At 40.2% G+C, this 17,805-nt stretch overlaps 1 protein-coding gene across 1 annotated transcript; it reads right to left on the bottom strand.

Moving 5' to 3' along the window:
* Positions 1-677: 677 nt before the first annotated feature.
* On the bottom strand, positions 678-17,794 carry ARV1 (ARV1 fatty acid homeostasis modulator). The gene is made up of 5 exons (XM_075089534.1): positions 17,556-17,794; positions 6,803-6,922; positions 5,080-5,233; positions 3,638-3,862; positions 678-3,168 (listed from the first exon to the last, which is right to left on the bottom strand). The coding sequence occupies exons 1-5, from the start codon at positions 17,652-17,654 to the stop codon at positions 3,062-3,064; spliced, it is 705 nt and encodes a 234-aa protein (XP_074945635.1). The 5' UTR covers positions 17,655-17,794; the 3' UTR covers positions 678-3,061.
* Positions 17,795-17,805: the final 11 nt, after the last annotated feature.

Here is a 17,805-nt window from a genome sequence, read left to right as displayed (position 1 = left end):
GCCATTAGATTTTTAACCCAAGTAAATCCTTTCTCCTAAGTTGAGGAACCAACTGAAGATATATAGAAAGGGCAAGCTATTTGTCATACATCTTCCTGCACAGACAACTATTTCATTATGAAGAGTTTATGAAAGAAGAGGAGCTCAAAAGACAAAAAGGAATAAAAGCAAGAAGGAGATGACTACTTTAAACAGGCAGGACCTTAAAATAGGCTAGGTTCTCTCCAGCACCATACAGAATCCTTTTCCTAAGGCATCAAAAATGCACACGCACCTGCCCACACACACAGAGGGCATCCTCAAGTTCCTCCTAGATTTATGAAATACTAGCTTACTTGTCCTGTTAGTTCTGGAAAATGAGTAGCCATAAAACCACACAAGGCAGAATGTCCTACATCACTAGGCAATAACGATGTCTCTGAAAGCCTGTACGACGCATTACCTGTACATTACTAGACAATAACAAATAGCTTTCGTTCCACAGCTCCGTAGCTCTTCATTTTCTTCTCTGTCCTCAAAGTTGCATAAGGACAGTGGTGGCTCCTGATAGCATTATGGAGTGCATAACTGATACGTTATTGGCATATGTGACACAATAGATAAGCATTTCTTCTTTCGGAATGTGTTCATGTCCATTCTAGGTCTTCTGAATAAAGCTCAGAAAATGTCCTGAAATGTTTTTAATTCAAAATAAACTTTAATTTAAGGAAATTGATCCCAAACAAAATTTACATACGTTGTATTTAGAGTTTTGCTGCTGACTAGATAATATTTACAAGAAATGCAATATCTTCCCCTTGCATTAGTCACACTTACATGTGCTCCACTCAGCCTTCAGACTGAAACCAATGCCAGAGCAGAAAAGGGAGAACTTTCGGTGGGGGGGGATGGGGTGGGGGGGAGAGGGATCAAAAAAAAACCCTTATGTGTCATGGTTACAAACAAGATTTAAAAAAAAAAAAAAAAAAAAATCTAAGAGGAACAAACCAAAGCGCTGTTGTTACATCATGAGAAAAGCAAAATTAGTGGTAGAAATTAGTTTCCTGAAGAGGGACACAGAGTGGTGAGAAACTTTATCAGCTGCAATGCTAAGGTCGTACTAAGATGAACAGAGCGCTGGGTAAAAGCCAGATGACAGCTACAATAACAAACAGGGTTTGGCTCAGCGGGCACCAGCATTTTCCTAGTGCATAACCTTCTGTCATCCTCTCTGCTACAGCACAACTTCATTCCCTCTGACGGCAGAAGGTGAAGGAGGAAAGCGAAAGCAGGCCAGACCAGCATCCTGAAGCTTTTCTGAAAGCTCTACTGCTCCTTCCCTTTGCACCCTCTCAACCTGCAGCCTCTGTTGCAGTGCTGGTGTTGTGGGAGGAACATGAGCCCTATTCAAAGCACCTTTGGCAATGTACAGGTTTTTTTAAAAAAAGCTTTTTTGGTGGAGTATCTCCCCAGTTCTAATTATGTAAAGCAAAGCACGTCCTAGGTACTGTGTTGCCAAAGCTGCTGCTCAGGCAGTGAGCAACTGCACACCTACACTTGTCTGGCCACTGATTCACACCAGTAACAAGGTGGATCCCTCATACACCTTCACAACTATGCGCTTGCTGGGGCAGTTGCAGTGTTAAACTGTCTCATGTACTCAGAAGAGGTTGCAGTTTGGGTTTTTTTTTTTTGCCTTCTCTAGCCATACCATCACATGCTCAGAGAGATGTCAAATGTAACACAAACAGCACGAGTGGCGTCAGCCTCTGACTTATTAAAACAGAATCAGCAACCACTTGCTTTTCTGACCAAAAAAACTTACTATGGCGCAGACAGTTGCATCGGACAAACATGTCTGACGTCTCCTGTGATCATAATCTAGACTTACTCTACACCTGTTTGGAAATAACTTGAAGATGTTGCAAAATGTTATTTGATGGGTTTTGCAAAACATAGATAGGAGCCTGCATCTGAGGAAAACGAAGAATGGAAGAAGTGCCTGTAGACAGTACAGCCTTCGAACAACTGAAGAAGGAGAATTAAACATTGGATGGAACATCATGGAAACTGCTCTGCATGAAAGTAGCTTTGTGTCCTTATCACTGTCTTGCAGAAACCGATTCTGCCTGCTCCTTTAGGGGCTGTCTAGACCTCTCTTTGCCTGCTGGGAAAAGAGGTGCAGAACTTCTATAAATGTTTCTTCACTAATTTGGGCCTAAACATGTTGTGGGTTTTTTTTAAGAAAAAGTACTCCTTTATTGCTAAGCAGCCTCATACTTCACTTTTTGCTTCCACTAAACTGCTGCCAGATGAGGGCTGGGTGCAGGGGATGTGGCTTAATATTAAATGCAGAAGCTGCGGTATCCCAAACAACCATGTATGCTGGGGGTCAGAGTCCTTTCACTCTCTTTTCAGCCTTCAGAACAAAGCAGCAGCGTTTGAGAGCACATAAAATTTCAAGCCAGTTAAAACGATAGTTCCTAGAGATTACTCTAGAACTAGAGATTTTATTATTTTAGATTGTTATGTGAACACTCCAGAACAACAGAACTTAGTCTTCCCACTGTAGCTTCACTCTGCAATACTTGCCTTTTCTCTAATAATCTGTTTGTACATGTTCACTTCTCTCTTTCAAAATCTGTTTTTGCGGACATACCAATTTTGTCTTTTACATTTTCCCACTGACTCTCTTCTTTCCTCTTAAGGGAACAATTCATCCTCCTCCTGCCAAAATGCAGTGATTGGTAGCAATGCTGAAATTTTTAGTGTACCTTTTTTGTTACAGCCATAGGTACACAACCAGATTTATAAAGCTATTAGGATAGTGACACAATCATATTTTTAATGGGAAAATAAACAAGCTAAGGCAGAGGTTTTGTGGCTAACCACATTAAATAGCCAAACTTCTGAAGTTTCTCATTTTCACTCATCCTAAAGCTGTTTACACTCACCACTAATGCAAGTTTTTGTTATCTATCACCTTCTTAAGTACTATGAAAATAGGATCTTTGGAATTTGCTGGCAGAGATCATTCTTAGAAAAGATGATGTCGGTATTTCTTCAGCTCTGGGCTGAGGTTTCAAACATCCCATCCCATTTTCTGGAACAAGCAGACCACACCATTTTCCAAAATTAATCCAAAGATGATGGCCAACCAAGCGAGCATTCGGTTCAAGTTCAATGTAACTGTGAAAGGAAACAGAACAAATTTATCACCTTTTAAGAAGATCACAGAAACCATGTGAGAATTCGTATTAATTCGTACGTATAAGAAATCACCCAAATCTGTTAAAGTCTGCATTCCAAAGCCATGCCTAAAATTAACATTAATTTTTCATCTTCCAGGCACACAAAGAATTCTACTTTATATTTCAATGATCCACAATGAGTTGTTTCAAATTCTAACTGATGGATCTGATAGATATAATAAGCACATACGAAGAGATGATGGTTAGATAAGAAGTGCTTTTTCTTTTTTAAAGTGTTTTTTCTTCACTTTCTATTAAAGTCTAAATAACAGTTTTAAGCTAGAGCTATTTTAGTCACATGCCTGATACCAATTTAAAAAAAAAAGTGATAATGACTTCTATAACAGCTGCATTCTCTCACATACATTCTACACAAGTAATGTAGTACTAAAAAAGCAAAAACATACCTCTAATTGCCTGGGAGTTTGATATCAAGACAAACACTTTTATAAACACAAGGCATAAAGGCGTGTAGTCATGTTCCCAAATAACAGCTGGAATTAGCAGAAGCTTTCCATAGCTGGACAACAGCAGTGCTTTGAGAAGTAAAATGAAGTCAGACTTTGTTTTCATCATCTCAGGTCTCATCCACCATAAAGTAATAAATATTCCAAGCAAAAATGAAGTTTGTTCTAAGAAGAAATAAGAGGAGTTGGGAAGAGAGAATGAAGTGCCAAAACCAAGTCCTTTTTTCTATGAGTTTCAGTGAAATTATGTGTCCCAAATGCAACTGACTGCTATTTAAAAAAAACACATGCAGACATGAACATGTCCTCTCTCTCCTGTGTTCATTCATGAGATTCAAAATAATTCTACCCAGGCATTCTGTCTGTAGGATTTTCATACTCTTAATTTCTGACACTGCACAGCACAGGAGGTTTAGCACATGAACTTCCTTTACTTTTCCTTTTAAACCAAAGGAGAGGGTTTTTTTCAACTGTCTGTTAGCCTGTAAAACAAAATCAATACTTGCCTTTTTTGAAAAGGTCACCAGCAATGAACCCTTTCCATCCAGCATGAGAAAACACTAAGGCAAGAATATCATTGAGCTATTGGACTTCTTTTGACACCGCGTCCCTGTGTAACACTGGTATTAATGCAGACGTCAAAGCAACTCTCAACAACTGTAACAGATCAATTACTACTGAAAAACAAGTTCCAACATTTTTACTGACCGGTTAGGAAAGCCTTCTTAGAGCAACACTAGACAATAAATGACTGACATTAAACTCTGGAAGTCTAAGGAAATACTAGTTTTAGTCTGTGGGCTTGATTTAAACTCTATCACCAGAAAAAATACGAGGATAAAAATATTAACCAAAATAAAACAAAACCCTCCTCTGCTTTCAAATTGTTTTGCGGCACAGAAGTATTTACTCTTTACCAGTGATGCTGCTGCTCTGTATCTTTGTGTATTCATGTGAAAAAAAACACCCAGATAAAGAAGTAAACAATTGGGAAAAGCTGTAAGGATCATCCTTAATGTTGCATCACCTTAATGAATAATAAACCATATATTTCATGTTGACTCCAAGGAATAAGGCTGAACTCTACACTGGTCTTCAAAACTATATAAATGGGTGTAGACAAAGATTTCTGAATATTGCCGCTTTTCAGTGTTTCGGTATCTAATGCTTATCATATCAGCCTGAACTGAATCAGGACTGAATTATGCATTTGCATTAAATGAAGGCAAACGAGAGAGTATGTGTATAATCGTTTAACCATACTGGGTAGGACATGACACCAATTCTGTACTAATTTTTGCAATACAGGCTTGATGAAAGACTCATGAAGTTATGCAATGCTTCAAGAGTAAATAGTTCCATGAACTGATCATCGATCTTACCTAAAGCAGCTATACCAAACATTCTATAAAAATCCCATTCCTTGGCATATCTGATTAAGTCATCAGGATCTGTATTTTGGCTTGAACCCTGTAGTTGCAACCACCTGAGATAAGCCTCACAAAGCAAACAAAATATGCAGAGCTTCGCATGAATCTGGTAAATGAAAGAATAATAAAAGCATTAGTATTAAATCAGCATAAATTAAAGTATTAGTATTAAATTGGTATTTAAAATACATTTCTACATCTCCACACAAACAAGCTCTATAGGTTTATTAATTTTGTTTAAAAATATAAGCAAATAACTACTGCTGAGCCACTGGTTTAGCACATAGTCCTTTTAACATAAATAAACATAAGTCAATTATAGAAGATAGGAAACTGCACGCACAGTTCCATACAGACGAAAGCATGTAAGTGTAGTTTGTAATGCCTGCTCTATACCTTTTTTTTAAAAAATTTGGGAAGGGTGTTTCAGTTAGGAATATAAAAACAATTGTGCCATACCTAGCAGAACTATACTACCAAAAATTTCAGTTTCAGGGCAACTACTCCCTTTAGTAAGCTGGTTTAAATAGCCTTGTTTCTGTTTTTCCCTGGGACAATCTCCATTAGAAGAAACTGGTAGCATAGTCATACCAAAAATATTTCTTAATTCAGATAAGGGTGAAAAACCAAAAATAAATGGAGCGACATAACTAAACAAAACTTAAAAGTATCCTTTGAAGTGACTGCAAAAAATTATGTCATGAGGGTCCATAGTTAGCATGTTTCCACATTAAACAGACTTTAAGCCAGCATGTATGTGGGGTGAATTCTGATTTTATACAGATTTAAATAAACCAATCCAATTTCTGTGCATGGATTCTACTTTTTCCATTACAGACTAGTTATGCTAATTGCACACACATGCATGGGCTAAGCCAGTGTAAAATTCAACTCAATTTATTTGAATAGATGAAGTTTCCACAGATGGAATAGTTCTTCCAGAAGCCTCATGGAAAACATCATTACCAGTCTCCAGAAGCAGTGAATTCATAACATTTATGCTCTAAAGACGAGGTGAGTGTATCTATCTACACTGCTTAACACTGGACTGGCTAGAAGGTATCAACATGAACACAGCATACACTTACGCTTGGCTAGTTGGCTCTAACTAGCTTCCCTCTCCTAGGAAACCAATCCTTAAAGTAAAAATACACAGTTCTGCCAGAAAAGCGACACCCCTGCACTCCAGCCGGGCAGCACAACTAAGTTGACTACATAACTCTGCATCAACAACGCTTCATGTTAAAGTCACTATCTTTTGCTGTGGTTCTGAGGACAGGGTTAATTACTCAGGAGGAAAGTAATGAGAAATTAGTACAGTAGGTTTCATTGGCACAGTATTGTTAATATAGTATGTTAGACTACTATAGCTCATTTCAAAAAGAGCTGTTTCCAACAGAAATTTAAGTTGAAAACAAACTTGAAATTAGGCCTTTCTCTTCCAATGAGCCCAGTTAGGACTCCCTTTAACATGCAGGATGACTGGTGTATTTGCTGGTTCTATTAACGACATTAGGAACTGCTCTTCTGCCCGTCCACAGGTTCCATCAAGCTGAATCCATTTTGTTCTTGAACAGGTTAAGGGTCTAAAATTTTACAACTATTACAATCAACTCACCAAACCTAAATATACCTTAAAAAAAAATAATCACAATGTAGGGGTGTAGCAACTTACATTTATTTTTGTATTGAAAAGAATGTGCCTGTATGCTTGTGCTTTGCATAAAACAGCATTAATCAAGATGATAACAGGGTCATACTCAATATATTTGTCCACAGGTTTCTGGCAGGATTTCTGAAAGTCACAAAGTAACAAGGATTAGAAGAAACAACAATAACAAAAAAAGCGCAAACGTTTATTAAATTTTCCTCTGTGCTTAGCACAATTGCATAAATCCAAAGTAGCTATTCAATTCTTATGAGTCTTTCCTTAATGTAATCTTCATTTTCAATAGGTTTTTAATCCATCCAGAATAAGTGCTTCCCCCCCTTGACACTACAGTTGACACGAGGATTTCCCTTACAAAACACAAAGACACATTACTGATTTTTATAGGCTTCAGATTAACACAGATAATAAACTATGCAAGGATGTACTTAGTTATCATTTTGTGTCCTACAGATGCAAAAAACCCAAATTGCCTTCCCACCACTGAAAAAAACCCACACCAGTATCTTGTTAAAGGTTATCTGACCATGGCCCATCTACTGGGCATTTTGAGATTTTTTTTTTTTTAACTTTTTTTTTGAAAGAAAATTAATTTTTTATCACTTCCTTCTTTTAAAACAAGAGGTGCTTTATTCTCCTATCCTACCTTTTCCCTCCTTTCAAGGAAAAAAGACAGTATTTTTTTCCTGTTGCATCGGTCTTCCATACTAATAAGTAGTCCAGATTTTCAATTAATTTTCCATTATTGAACAAACATTAATATATTTAAAATACTGATTATGTAGTTTTCACACACAGATACAGCCAAAGAGTTGGAAGTTGCTACTGAATCGTGATAAGACCCTAGACCATTACTTCTCCAGCACATCAGCTGGTTCCTGCCATGCCTACTGGAGAGGTTATTTCACCCAGATCACTGGGAACCGCTCGTCATCAACCCCCTGCAGATTTATTGACTTACCTGCATAGGCAGTCACTCCTTGACTTAAGTGAGAAAGGCTAACAAGGCTATTATACGAACTGTGAACAGGATGATTAAATAACCACCTTACAGAAGGCTCATCTAGCAGACCTGAGGGGGAAATAACTTCTAGCAGAGAGCTGAGGAGCAGCAGCAGCTCATCACAGCAACCCCTCAAGCTCAGACAAAAGCACATACAAACGGGGGCTCGCCCGCAGGTCAGCTTTCTGCTGCTGCCCATCCTCCTGTTCAGCTACTTGTTCCCTCCGACCTGTCCTCAGCTAATCCCGCTCCCCTGGGCCTTCGCATTAGCTACCATCCTCAGAGCATATAGAAACAATCTCTATTTCCATTTTAATGCGTGCACGGCTGTGCGCTGCCCGAAGAGAAATCTATGCACACAGCCTTCTGAAATGCTGTAACGCTCAAAAACGCAGCATTAGACAACACGCACCCACAGACAAACTCCCAGGAAAGAACAAAAAGGTTTTTTCAGTTTTATAGCAATTCCTTGTGTCCAAAGTTAACTTTGCCTTGCTATGTACTAGATTTGTTACTGGAGAATTTGAGAAGCAAAATTTCACTAGCAAACTGACTCAAAAGTCCAATATCCATATCAAGAAAAACGTCCAAACAAACGCATAAGTTGATTAGAGTGTCTAAGGAATGTTCCTACTACTAATCACTGTTTCATGGTCCAGCTCAAGAAAAGAAACCCAATAAACTCATTTGGATTAGAAAAGAAAATACTGTGTATGACAGGACACAAGTTAGAGGTACTGAGTTAATAACCTGACCCAACTAACCGACAGTTTGATAGGTCTAAAATAAAAGTGAGAGAGATGGAAGAAAGGACATAATTAACAGAAGACCACAGCTAATGCATTTAATAGAGGAAAAAGAAATTGCAAGTTTAATTAAAGGTAGTATCTTGCTTTATTTCTTCCTCCGGGGAAATCATGAACAGATATTCTTATAGGTGGGAATTTACATGTCAAATCTCTGCATTGATGTAGCACAGGAAAACTCAATATTTTTTTTTTAATAGACTTATTCACACAGGCACTGGACAACAACAAACAAAAAGATTATCCTTGAACGCAATGGGTGTCACGAAGGTTAGATGAAGGATATCTTACATACCCCAGGATTTATTATGCTGTCCAATTTTCCTACAACAGAACATTATTTGACCAGGGTCAAAAAAATCTTTCTGAAAAGAGTAAGGAATCATCTTTTCAAGTGGAGGGTCCCAACCAAACATCAATCAAAAACCTTGCAGTTAAGAGGTACTGAAAAATTTTCACTGACAGCTGACATGAATTTTAGCCAATTAAAATATATCAGGCCAACCCTCCAGGCAAAACCAATGATGCAGAAAGTTACTGCAGGTATATAAGGAGACTGCTACAAATGAATACATGGGTGTTACCCATAAGAAGGGTCTTCCGTGCCACAGCTTCTGGCAGCCACAACCAAATCTTCTGCAGCCGTAAGAATGATATTTAATTCAGTATTTCAGCATACCGCCACCAAACATTTAAGGATCCTATTTCTCATGCGTTACTTCAACGGGAAAAGAAAATCTGCCGTATTTCAAAAGAGCAGCCACCTTCAAGGACTTTTCATGCACAGACACACACATATTCTCGTTTGACTGTCTTGTAGAGCTTGAGGAGAGCCCTGTTCTTAATATACTTTAATTTTGAGTCTCAGGTGTATGAAGGAAAGGCCCTTTGCGCTTACCCTGCTGGTGACCTAGCCAGCGCAAGTTCATTCTGGGACTTGTGAGACCTACAAACCACCTTTCTGCGAAAGACTTGCATGTGTGCTGCCATAGGCTATTTGGACAAAACGAAGATGACAATTGCTATACCATGAGAACATTACAGAATTAACAGACACTCTAGGATGACATTTTCTCCATACCTGGCTTTTTAGTTATTTTTTCCAGCTGTACTACTAAAACATCTAACACTAACATTAGGAAGGAGACTTTTGCCTAGAGTCCGACTTCAGCAAAATCAATGCAGTCAGTTAATGCAGTTTAAGGACATGTAAGTTTAACTAGACAGCTTTAACTAGTTAAAGTGATGTAACTCTACGGACATCGATAATCACTAACACTTCCAGAGAAGATCAGTATGAGCAGCTCAGCCAGGGAGAACCGCTTGCACGCTTACTTTTACGACTGTAGCCAGGCAGTTTAGAGTGAACTCCAATAGTGGTGCTCACGTCTCGTTCCCAACTGCAGTTCTGCACAGCTGTAGTCAGTGGCCTGTTCAGCACGACTAAAGAAAGCACATCTTTAACAAAACTGAGCTTTTCCACTCTTCTTTGGGACTTCTCGAAGAAATGCCTCAGTTATCGTAACCAGTTCTAAAATGATAAAAAGAAGTAACTGGATTTCTCTGTGTTATTAATTTCTTCCTTAAATATATAACTAGCATCAGACATGGGAAATAACTGGCTTCTGTCTTGGAAAAAAAAATAGACATTGCTGGAGTAAAAGGTACTTTCAGATTATGTTGCAAAGAGAAAGGTCAAGCTTGATGCCATAAATTCTATGTACCCATCTTCTTCTGAATTGGTAAATTTAAGCAAAATTACAAATGTTTGACACTGACACACAGAAGTCCAATAGATACTGTAAGAAATTCTAAAAAATACCTGAAAAAAAGTTGTTGAATGTATTTCAATATTATAATGAATTTAAATGGATATTGGTTTAGGAAGTGTTTGCCTACTCAAATCAATTATTTCACTATGCTTGTCTGTTGTTTCAAAAAAAAAGCTTCCATTTTCATAACTTAGAAATTTGCTTAGTTATCTTAAAAAAATTATTTTAAAAAATGAGCAAAGGCAGCTTTAAGAAAAAAGAAATTTTCAAAAGCTAGTACAACCATGTCCTTCACAGCATAGTGCATCAGATCCTTTCTGATCAAAGCAATCCAAAACAGTTAAGGAAAGTAACATGTTTTAACAACTCAGTCGTACTAAGACAAAAGAAATAGTGAAATGTTAACTGACTGCATGTTTATCAGCCTTTTATAAGGCATTACTCAGAAGACTTACCTCTTCCTTGTTCATCAAAGATACTCCCCTGCAAACACAGTTCACAAACACATTCCAAACACAATACAGAGTAGGTATTTCCTCACGTATTTGTACAGTCACTGAAGGGCAAAGTTCCTACAGTATATGAACGTGACTTTTTGAGTGTTCTCTCCAACACTAAAACATAACTGAATTTTTAAGTAAAAGTATTTTGGTATGGGGCTGGTGGAAGGGAAAAACATTCTTGAAGAGGAAGCCACAGGACACTACAGAATGTACACTGAATAACCAGGCTTCATCCTGAACTAAAAATAACATGAAAACCACACGAGGAATATGTTTGCAATTCTCTGGATATTAGAAACACCAGTGAAACAGTCTCATTTTAGCATTCCTTTCTCCAGGGATTGGCGTTTAGCAAAATTAAGCTACATTTTTTTGCTCGACTACATATACAGCAAATTTTAACAACATTTACCTAGCTTCAACGTGAACATAGGTTCATTTACATAGGTTCATAGGGCAAGCTAACACAGACCCATCATCTTGCGAGAGCGCCCTTAATCCCAGTTGCACCCTTAAACAATAAAATGTAATTAGCTGTGCTGCTTTCAGGAATGGTTTTTTTTATTACTTTCAGATGAATTCCATTTCAGAAAACTGAAATTAGAAATGTTGTTTTATAGTTTTTCCTACATGACACATTTTCCAGTAGTGAGTTGGTCTGTAGATTGAGTTATGTAAATAAGAAAAATAACATACTTTATTTTCCAGGATGGCCTTTGTACTCTCGACAGATTCTCTACCTTACTACACAATTGCTTTGCATTCAAAGCATTTACAGTCTGTCTGCCTTGCTGCAATAAAAGAGCTTTTCAATTATTTTTTAATTGCAGAAAAGCTAAATGAAGTGTGCACTGCTCAAGCAATTTGCCTTGCTTATTACGAAACACAAGGGGCATCCTGACTGAGCTCTACATATTGCAGTGAATAATTCCTTTCCCTTTGTTAGGGCCTGGAACAATTAACACTTCTGAAACTTTATTTTTAAACAAAACAACATATATGTAATTAACCAAACTTAAAAATTGCATGTTTTTCCTTCTATTTTTGAATAAGTCACGTTTAGTAATTCCCTTTTACATTCATTGCACTTTGACTGCAGAATTCATTCCAGGTTAGACAAACGTGGAATTTTTTTCCTTATAGCATTAATACTGTAGTTGGCAATGTCATCTGAACAGTGTTTTCTGTTACTATTGTTAATGGCTAGTTCGTAAAATATTCAGTGAAGATTCACTGTATTACAGATCATTTAAGTTTTAAGGATCTCAAAATAATTAACAAAAATCTCCTCTATAAAGAACCACCTAGGCTTACTTTCACCATCACTTTGGTTCGGAATAAGGAAGACATCAGCATGTTGACAGCACAGGACTAGAACCAGACCCACGACTTGCAAAGCAACCACCAGAAGTCACCTTAGCCGGAGACAATCCTAACATGCCTGCACAGCCCCACACACACCCTGCCGCCCCCCCAGTTACCCCACTGAAGAAAAAAACATATTGCACAGGTCTCCCTGAGGAGTGGAATTTCCTCAGAATTTTATAATCTGTTTTTAAGTACCTTTACATTCTTTTTAAGGAGCAGTAGCCCACCTGCCTCTTGTAATAGCATTTTCACAGCCAAATATATGCAGGATGAGAAAGAGGTTCATTCACTAGATGCGAATCTCAAGCAAGAAGGACTGTGTAATACCAGACCTCTGGGCTAGGCTTCTGCTGAAACTGGCCTCGATTAGACAAAACTGATTAAAAAAGAATGTTACAGAACTTGAAGAATTTGTGGCAGTTAGTCACCTTGCGGAGCTCTGAACAAAAGGCATGACCTTCCCATCCAGAGTTTCACGGTACTGCCTGGACTTCCACGTTTAACAGAGGAAGGTTAGCTTCTTCAGTATCCAAATTTGTTTCCAGAGTGGATATTCATGCTTGTGAGGTCTTTAATGCTTGCCTGCATTACAATATGGACCTCAGAGAAACTTTCAATTATCTTAAGAGCAATAACAAACGCTGCAGGAACAAAACTGAAGCAGCACCATGAACACTAGGCTGAATTTCCAAAATTGTACTCTAATATCATGGGCTGGAAACAGAACATGTTCCCTAATGGAAGCTTTTAGTATTTGCCTCTGGAAAAAATCCACTCTTCCCTTCAACAGATTAATAACAGAATACAAAATCATGGTACTTTGCTTAGGCATTCAAATTTAAATCTTCCACCTGAAAACCAGGCCCGGATCAGGTTAAACACATCCTAAAACCAAATGTAGGACTAGATAAAAGATGCTGTTGGGAGAACTTAGCTTCTTCAACCTCAAGATGATGTTCCAAAAGGTTTTGAATGACAGCAACACCCTGAGAATGGCAAAGACCTTTTAGATGCAGATTTATTAATTTATCAAGGGTAACTTTAAACTAGCATGGGGCAAGTCTGTAGGCCAGTATAACACAGTGATGATCTTGGCAACGTTCTGCTTGTTCCTAATTTTCTGGGGCAAAAATAAGGGAAGAAACCCTTTATGTTACATATCATATGGACAAATGTTGTGTTGGGTTTTTCCCCCCCCCTTAATGTGTCAGTGTTTTCATGCACTGCTTGAAAACAGGAATGAAACACATGTATCTCAAAGATTAATTTTTTTTAAAATTATCTAGACAATGCCCCTTGGCCTCACTTTGAGTACTGCTATACAATCTTTTTACCTATTTTTCACTTTTTCTCCCTTATGCTACAATGGGGTAGCAGTACTCGATGATCTAATTCCACAAAGAAGGATGAAAACTGTTCTCATGCTGAGTGGTCACACCTTCTCATCTCACCTCAGACTTCAAATTTTTCTTAAATACCTTCAGCTTTTCATAACTTTTTAAGAGGCCGACAGTCTTAGCTTTATAAATACTTGATATAAATGACGTTTCACTATGTTAAGTGAGATCTTCATATTTTCTAAAGTGGAAAAAGACTTCTGAACTATCATTATTTTCAGGTCAAGATGATTCATAACACCGCTCATGAAAGTTTGTGAACGGTGTCAAAACACGTTCTGTACTTGATTTTTATTGTCAGCAGTGTGAGGCTAATAAACTTTTCAGGTCTCTGGCCGCAGCACAGCATTGCCTGCATGGAGCAGAATGCCTGCAGAGGGTTAGCGCAGTGACAAAACAGTTCTTCCAGATTAAAAGGAAAAAGTAAAACTAGAATCGCCTTATTAGAAACTATGAGCTCTTGGCAGCTGGAGAAGACATCAGTGCTTTCCTGCAATATGCAGATAAAGCCGAAATCAGATCAGTTCAATTGAAGGAATCGTTTGATCTTGGCAATCTTCTAACATTCTCATCTCCACTTTATAAACCGTGAGGTAAAGTGTTTCTTACTAACGTGCTTCATACTGCCTGCTCCTCATGTGGACTGGTCCTACCCTCAGCACTTCCTGGATGGCCAGAAATGGAGAGAAAGGGTTAGAGATGATATGACACGGCACCCCATAAGAGCAACTAGGATTAAGACTGAAACTGAACCCTGATAACCCACAGCATAGGACAGAGGAAACAGACTCGTAGGAGTAGGTGAAAAACGGTACTGATCTGGATCTGCATGAAGGAAGGTGGACAGAATTCCAAGTTACTAGAAAAATGTGATTCTTTACCCCTTCTTTTACTGTTCTTTACTCTTTTTGTAAGAGTTTGGCACTTGTGATGAACACAGCAACTGGGATTTGAGTCTTTGATTCTATATGTGATGCCACAGCTCCAGAAGACCAGGATCTTCAGTCCTCAAATGGTTAAATGCTAAGAGGAATGGGTGCCATCTACTGGCTCCCAGTTTCCCTTAGAGATTATCACAGCCAAATTAATAACCGTAATTGATGACCTGTGTTTATGAGATGTGCTAAATCTTTCATGATACGGCTGCAGGCATAATCTTGATACTTGTCCTTTTGTATCCCAATTGTCCTTGATTTCAGAGACAAATTTGAAGCACCACATGAAAGAGCTCGGAAAAAAACCATTTACATTTTTATCACGTACCAGTGATAAATTTTGACTACATGATTTGACTACCAATGATTTGACGTAGTTCATATCCACTACTAAAGATGACCCATTATACTAACAAGGAAAAGCAACAAGAGATCCATTTTTCCTTGCAGTGTGCATGTCTAAAGTCAGTAGAAACCGATCTCTACTACTTCGTTTGTCTTTACCTAAGAAAACTGCTGATTTCTCTAGTCTTTGAAACATCTGCAGAGATTTTTGTGCACATTTTCAGCTGGTTTATGCTCGACGGGAACAAGCTATTTTAACTGAGTGCTGGGCTGGGAAAAAGAAGGATGTGAATCAGCTCTTTCTAATATCATCAGTAATTTGTACATATCTTGTTTTCACGGCTTTTTGTTGATAACAGAAGCTGAGCTCTAACATGTACGTCTTTCAGCTTGACCTAACCACTATTTCCCCAAATATAAACTGGCCACAGACCTCTATGATCTGACTGCCTACAATATCTATTTTTGATCTAAGGAATGCTTGAATGACTCAAAGCTATAAAGCTGCAAAGGGATTCATCACAGGTTTCACACAAAGCTTTCTGGTCATCTTATGTTTATAGCTTCATGGTTAGTAACTTAACCTGTCTTCTAGCAGCATTCTCAGAATGCCAAAGGCTACAAAAGTGGGGAAAACAACCACAAAGGAAGTTTGAACGACACACAACTAATTCCTTACAAGATGTTACAAGATTCCTTACAAGAATGTTTATTCAACAACTCGTTGAAAAACAAGGTTTCACAATTTTATAAGGAGCAGGTGGGATGCTGCAAAACACAACCACAGATAAAATCAAAGGCTTAGTCAAGATGTATTTGCAGATCCCTTCATTCCAAATTCCCCACACTAAAATCAGGGTGCTAAGTGAGCCAATTTTTTTTTTTTTTTTTTTTAACACACAACAAAAAAAATATGTCAAAACTAACCACTGGAGATGAGTCTATGTAAACCCTATCAAAATTTGAACACAGTAATTTAGAAATACTTGAAAACACTGCTTAAGAACGTAATTTTTTTTTTCTGCAAGGTCTCCAAGAAAACGTGGGAGACACTAAAGGGAAGGAAGTTGGAACAGGCTGCCCAGAGAGGTGGGGGAGTCACCGTCCCTGGGGTGTTAAAAAAAAAAAAGTGTAAACATGGCGCTTCAGGACATGGTTTAGGAGACATGGTGGTGTTGGGTTGACGGTTGGACTTGATATTCCTAGAGGTCTTTTCCAACCTTAATGATTCTATGATTACTTAAACATTATGAAAACACTATGAGGGGAAAAAATGAACCCTGTGAGAGGCAGAGTGGGAAGGGGGAGCAGTCAACAGCCTAGAACATGCTGGTACCACTTTGGAAAGTACAACCACTGTAGCTGGATAAGCAATACGGAAACATCTGGGCATACGATGAATAATCATCGGTGAAAACCCAACATTTATCTCCCACTGTTCACCAGCTTTCCTGATGCTGTCTAACCATGAGCTGCACTTAGACCTGCCCTTTAGCGTGCAAAAAGTAATAGAATCATTAAGGTTGGAAAAGACCTCCAGGATCATCAAGTCCAACTGCCAACCCAACACCACCAGGCCTCCTGAACCATGTCCTGAAGTGCCACATCTACATAGCTTTTGAACACCTCCAGGGATGGCAACTCCACCACCTCCCTGCGCAGCCTGTTCCAATGCCTGGCCACTCTTTCAGTAAAGAAATTTTTCCTAATATCCAATCTAAACCTCCCCGATGGAACTTGAAGCTGTTTCTTCTTGTCCCATCACTAGTGACTTGGGAGAAGAGACCAACCCCCACCTCACTACACCCTTCTTTCAGGCAGCTGCAGAGAGCAATAAGGTCTCCCCTCAGCCTCCTCTTCCCCAGGCTAAACCCCCCCAGCTCCCTCAGCCGCCCCCCAGCACACTTGTGCTCCAGACCCTGCCCCAGCCCCGCTGCCCTTCTCTGGACACGCTCCAGCCCCTCAAGGGCCTTCTTGTCCCGAGGGGCCCAAACCGGAGCCCAGCATTCGAGGTGGGGCCTCCCCAGGGCCGAGCACAGGGGCCCCATCCCTGCCCGGCTCCTGCTGGCCACACCAGGGCTGACACAAGCCCGGGGGCTGGTGGCCTCCTTGGCCACCCGGGCACTGCTGGCTCATGCCCAGCCGGCTGTCAGCCAGCACCCCCAGGGCCTTCTCCGCCGGGCACTTCCCAGCCCCTCTGCCCCAGGCCTGGAGCGTTACAGGGGGCTGTTGTGACCCTGGCAGGACCCCCAGCTGCATGGTGAACCTCATACAGTTGATCTCGGCCCATCGATCCAGCCTGTCCAGGTCCCTCTGCAGAGCCTTCCCGCCCTCGAGTAGACCGACACTCCCGCCCAATTTGGTGTCATCAGACAGGGAGCAGAGCCGCGGGAGCGGCGCGCCCAGGCCAAGCGGGACAGCGCTCCCGCGCAGCCGCCCCCGCACAACGCGGGGAAATGGCGGCGGGAAGCGCGGCAGAACGGGAAACCTCCGCCCGGATCGAGGGAAAAAGTCCGACCCACGGGCCTCGGGGCCGCGAAGAAACGCGTCCGGCGGACCGAGAGAGCTTCCACCTTGCAGGGAGGAGGACCGTGCCCCTCCCGCTCCCTCACCCCACCGCCCCGACTCACGCAGATGGAGATACGGAGCACCCCGCGCCGGTAGTCCCGGTACAGCTCCGCCGCCTCCCTGCTGCACTCGATGCAGCGGTAGGCGCCAAGCGCCGCCATAGTACTCCCGAGAACTCCTTCAAACCGCTCCGCTTCCGCCCTCGGGGGAGGAGCCGCGCCGCCGCGGTACTCCACGTCCCACGGGATAGCACGGCGGCTTCCTCCGCCTCCTCCTCTTCCTCCCCTCTTCCCTCTCCCTGCCCGCCCCCTG

The sequence above is a fragment of the Phalacrocorax aristotelis genome, chromosome 3 (genome assembly GCF_949628215.1).
Source record: "Phalacrocorax aristotelis chromosome 3, bGulAri2.1, whole genome shotgun sequence".
NCBI classification, from domain to species: domain Eukaryota; kingdom Metazoa; phylum Chordata; class Aves; order Suliformes; family Phalacrocoracidae; genus Phalacrocorax; species Phalacrocorax aristotelis.
The sequence above is the reverse complement of the archived record's forward strand: the minus strand, read 5'-3'. Positions and strand labels throughout refer to the sequence as shown.

Excerpts from the sequence above, each read along its gene's own strand:
- ARV1 (XM_075089534.1), bottom strand. The coding sequence starts at position 17,654 with ATGGCGGCGCTTGGCGCCTACCGCTGCATCGAGTGCAGCAGGGAGGCG. Across the intron at positions 6,923-17,555 it reads TGCTCCGTATCTCCATCTGC|AAATCCTGCCAGAAACCTGT; the intron begins GTGAGTCGGGGC and ends TGTGACTTTCAG. Across the intron at positions 3,169-3,637 it reads AAACTCCCAGGCAATTAGAG|TTACATTGAACTTGAACCGA; the intron begins GTATGTTTTTGC and ends TTCCTTTCACAG.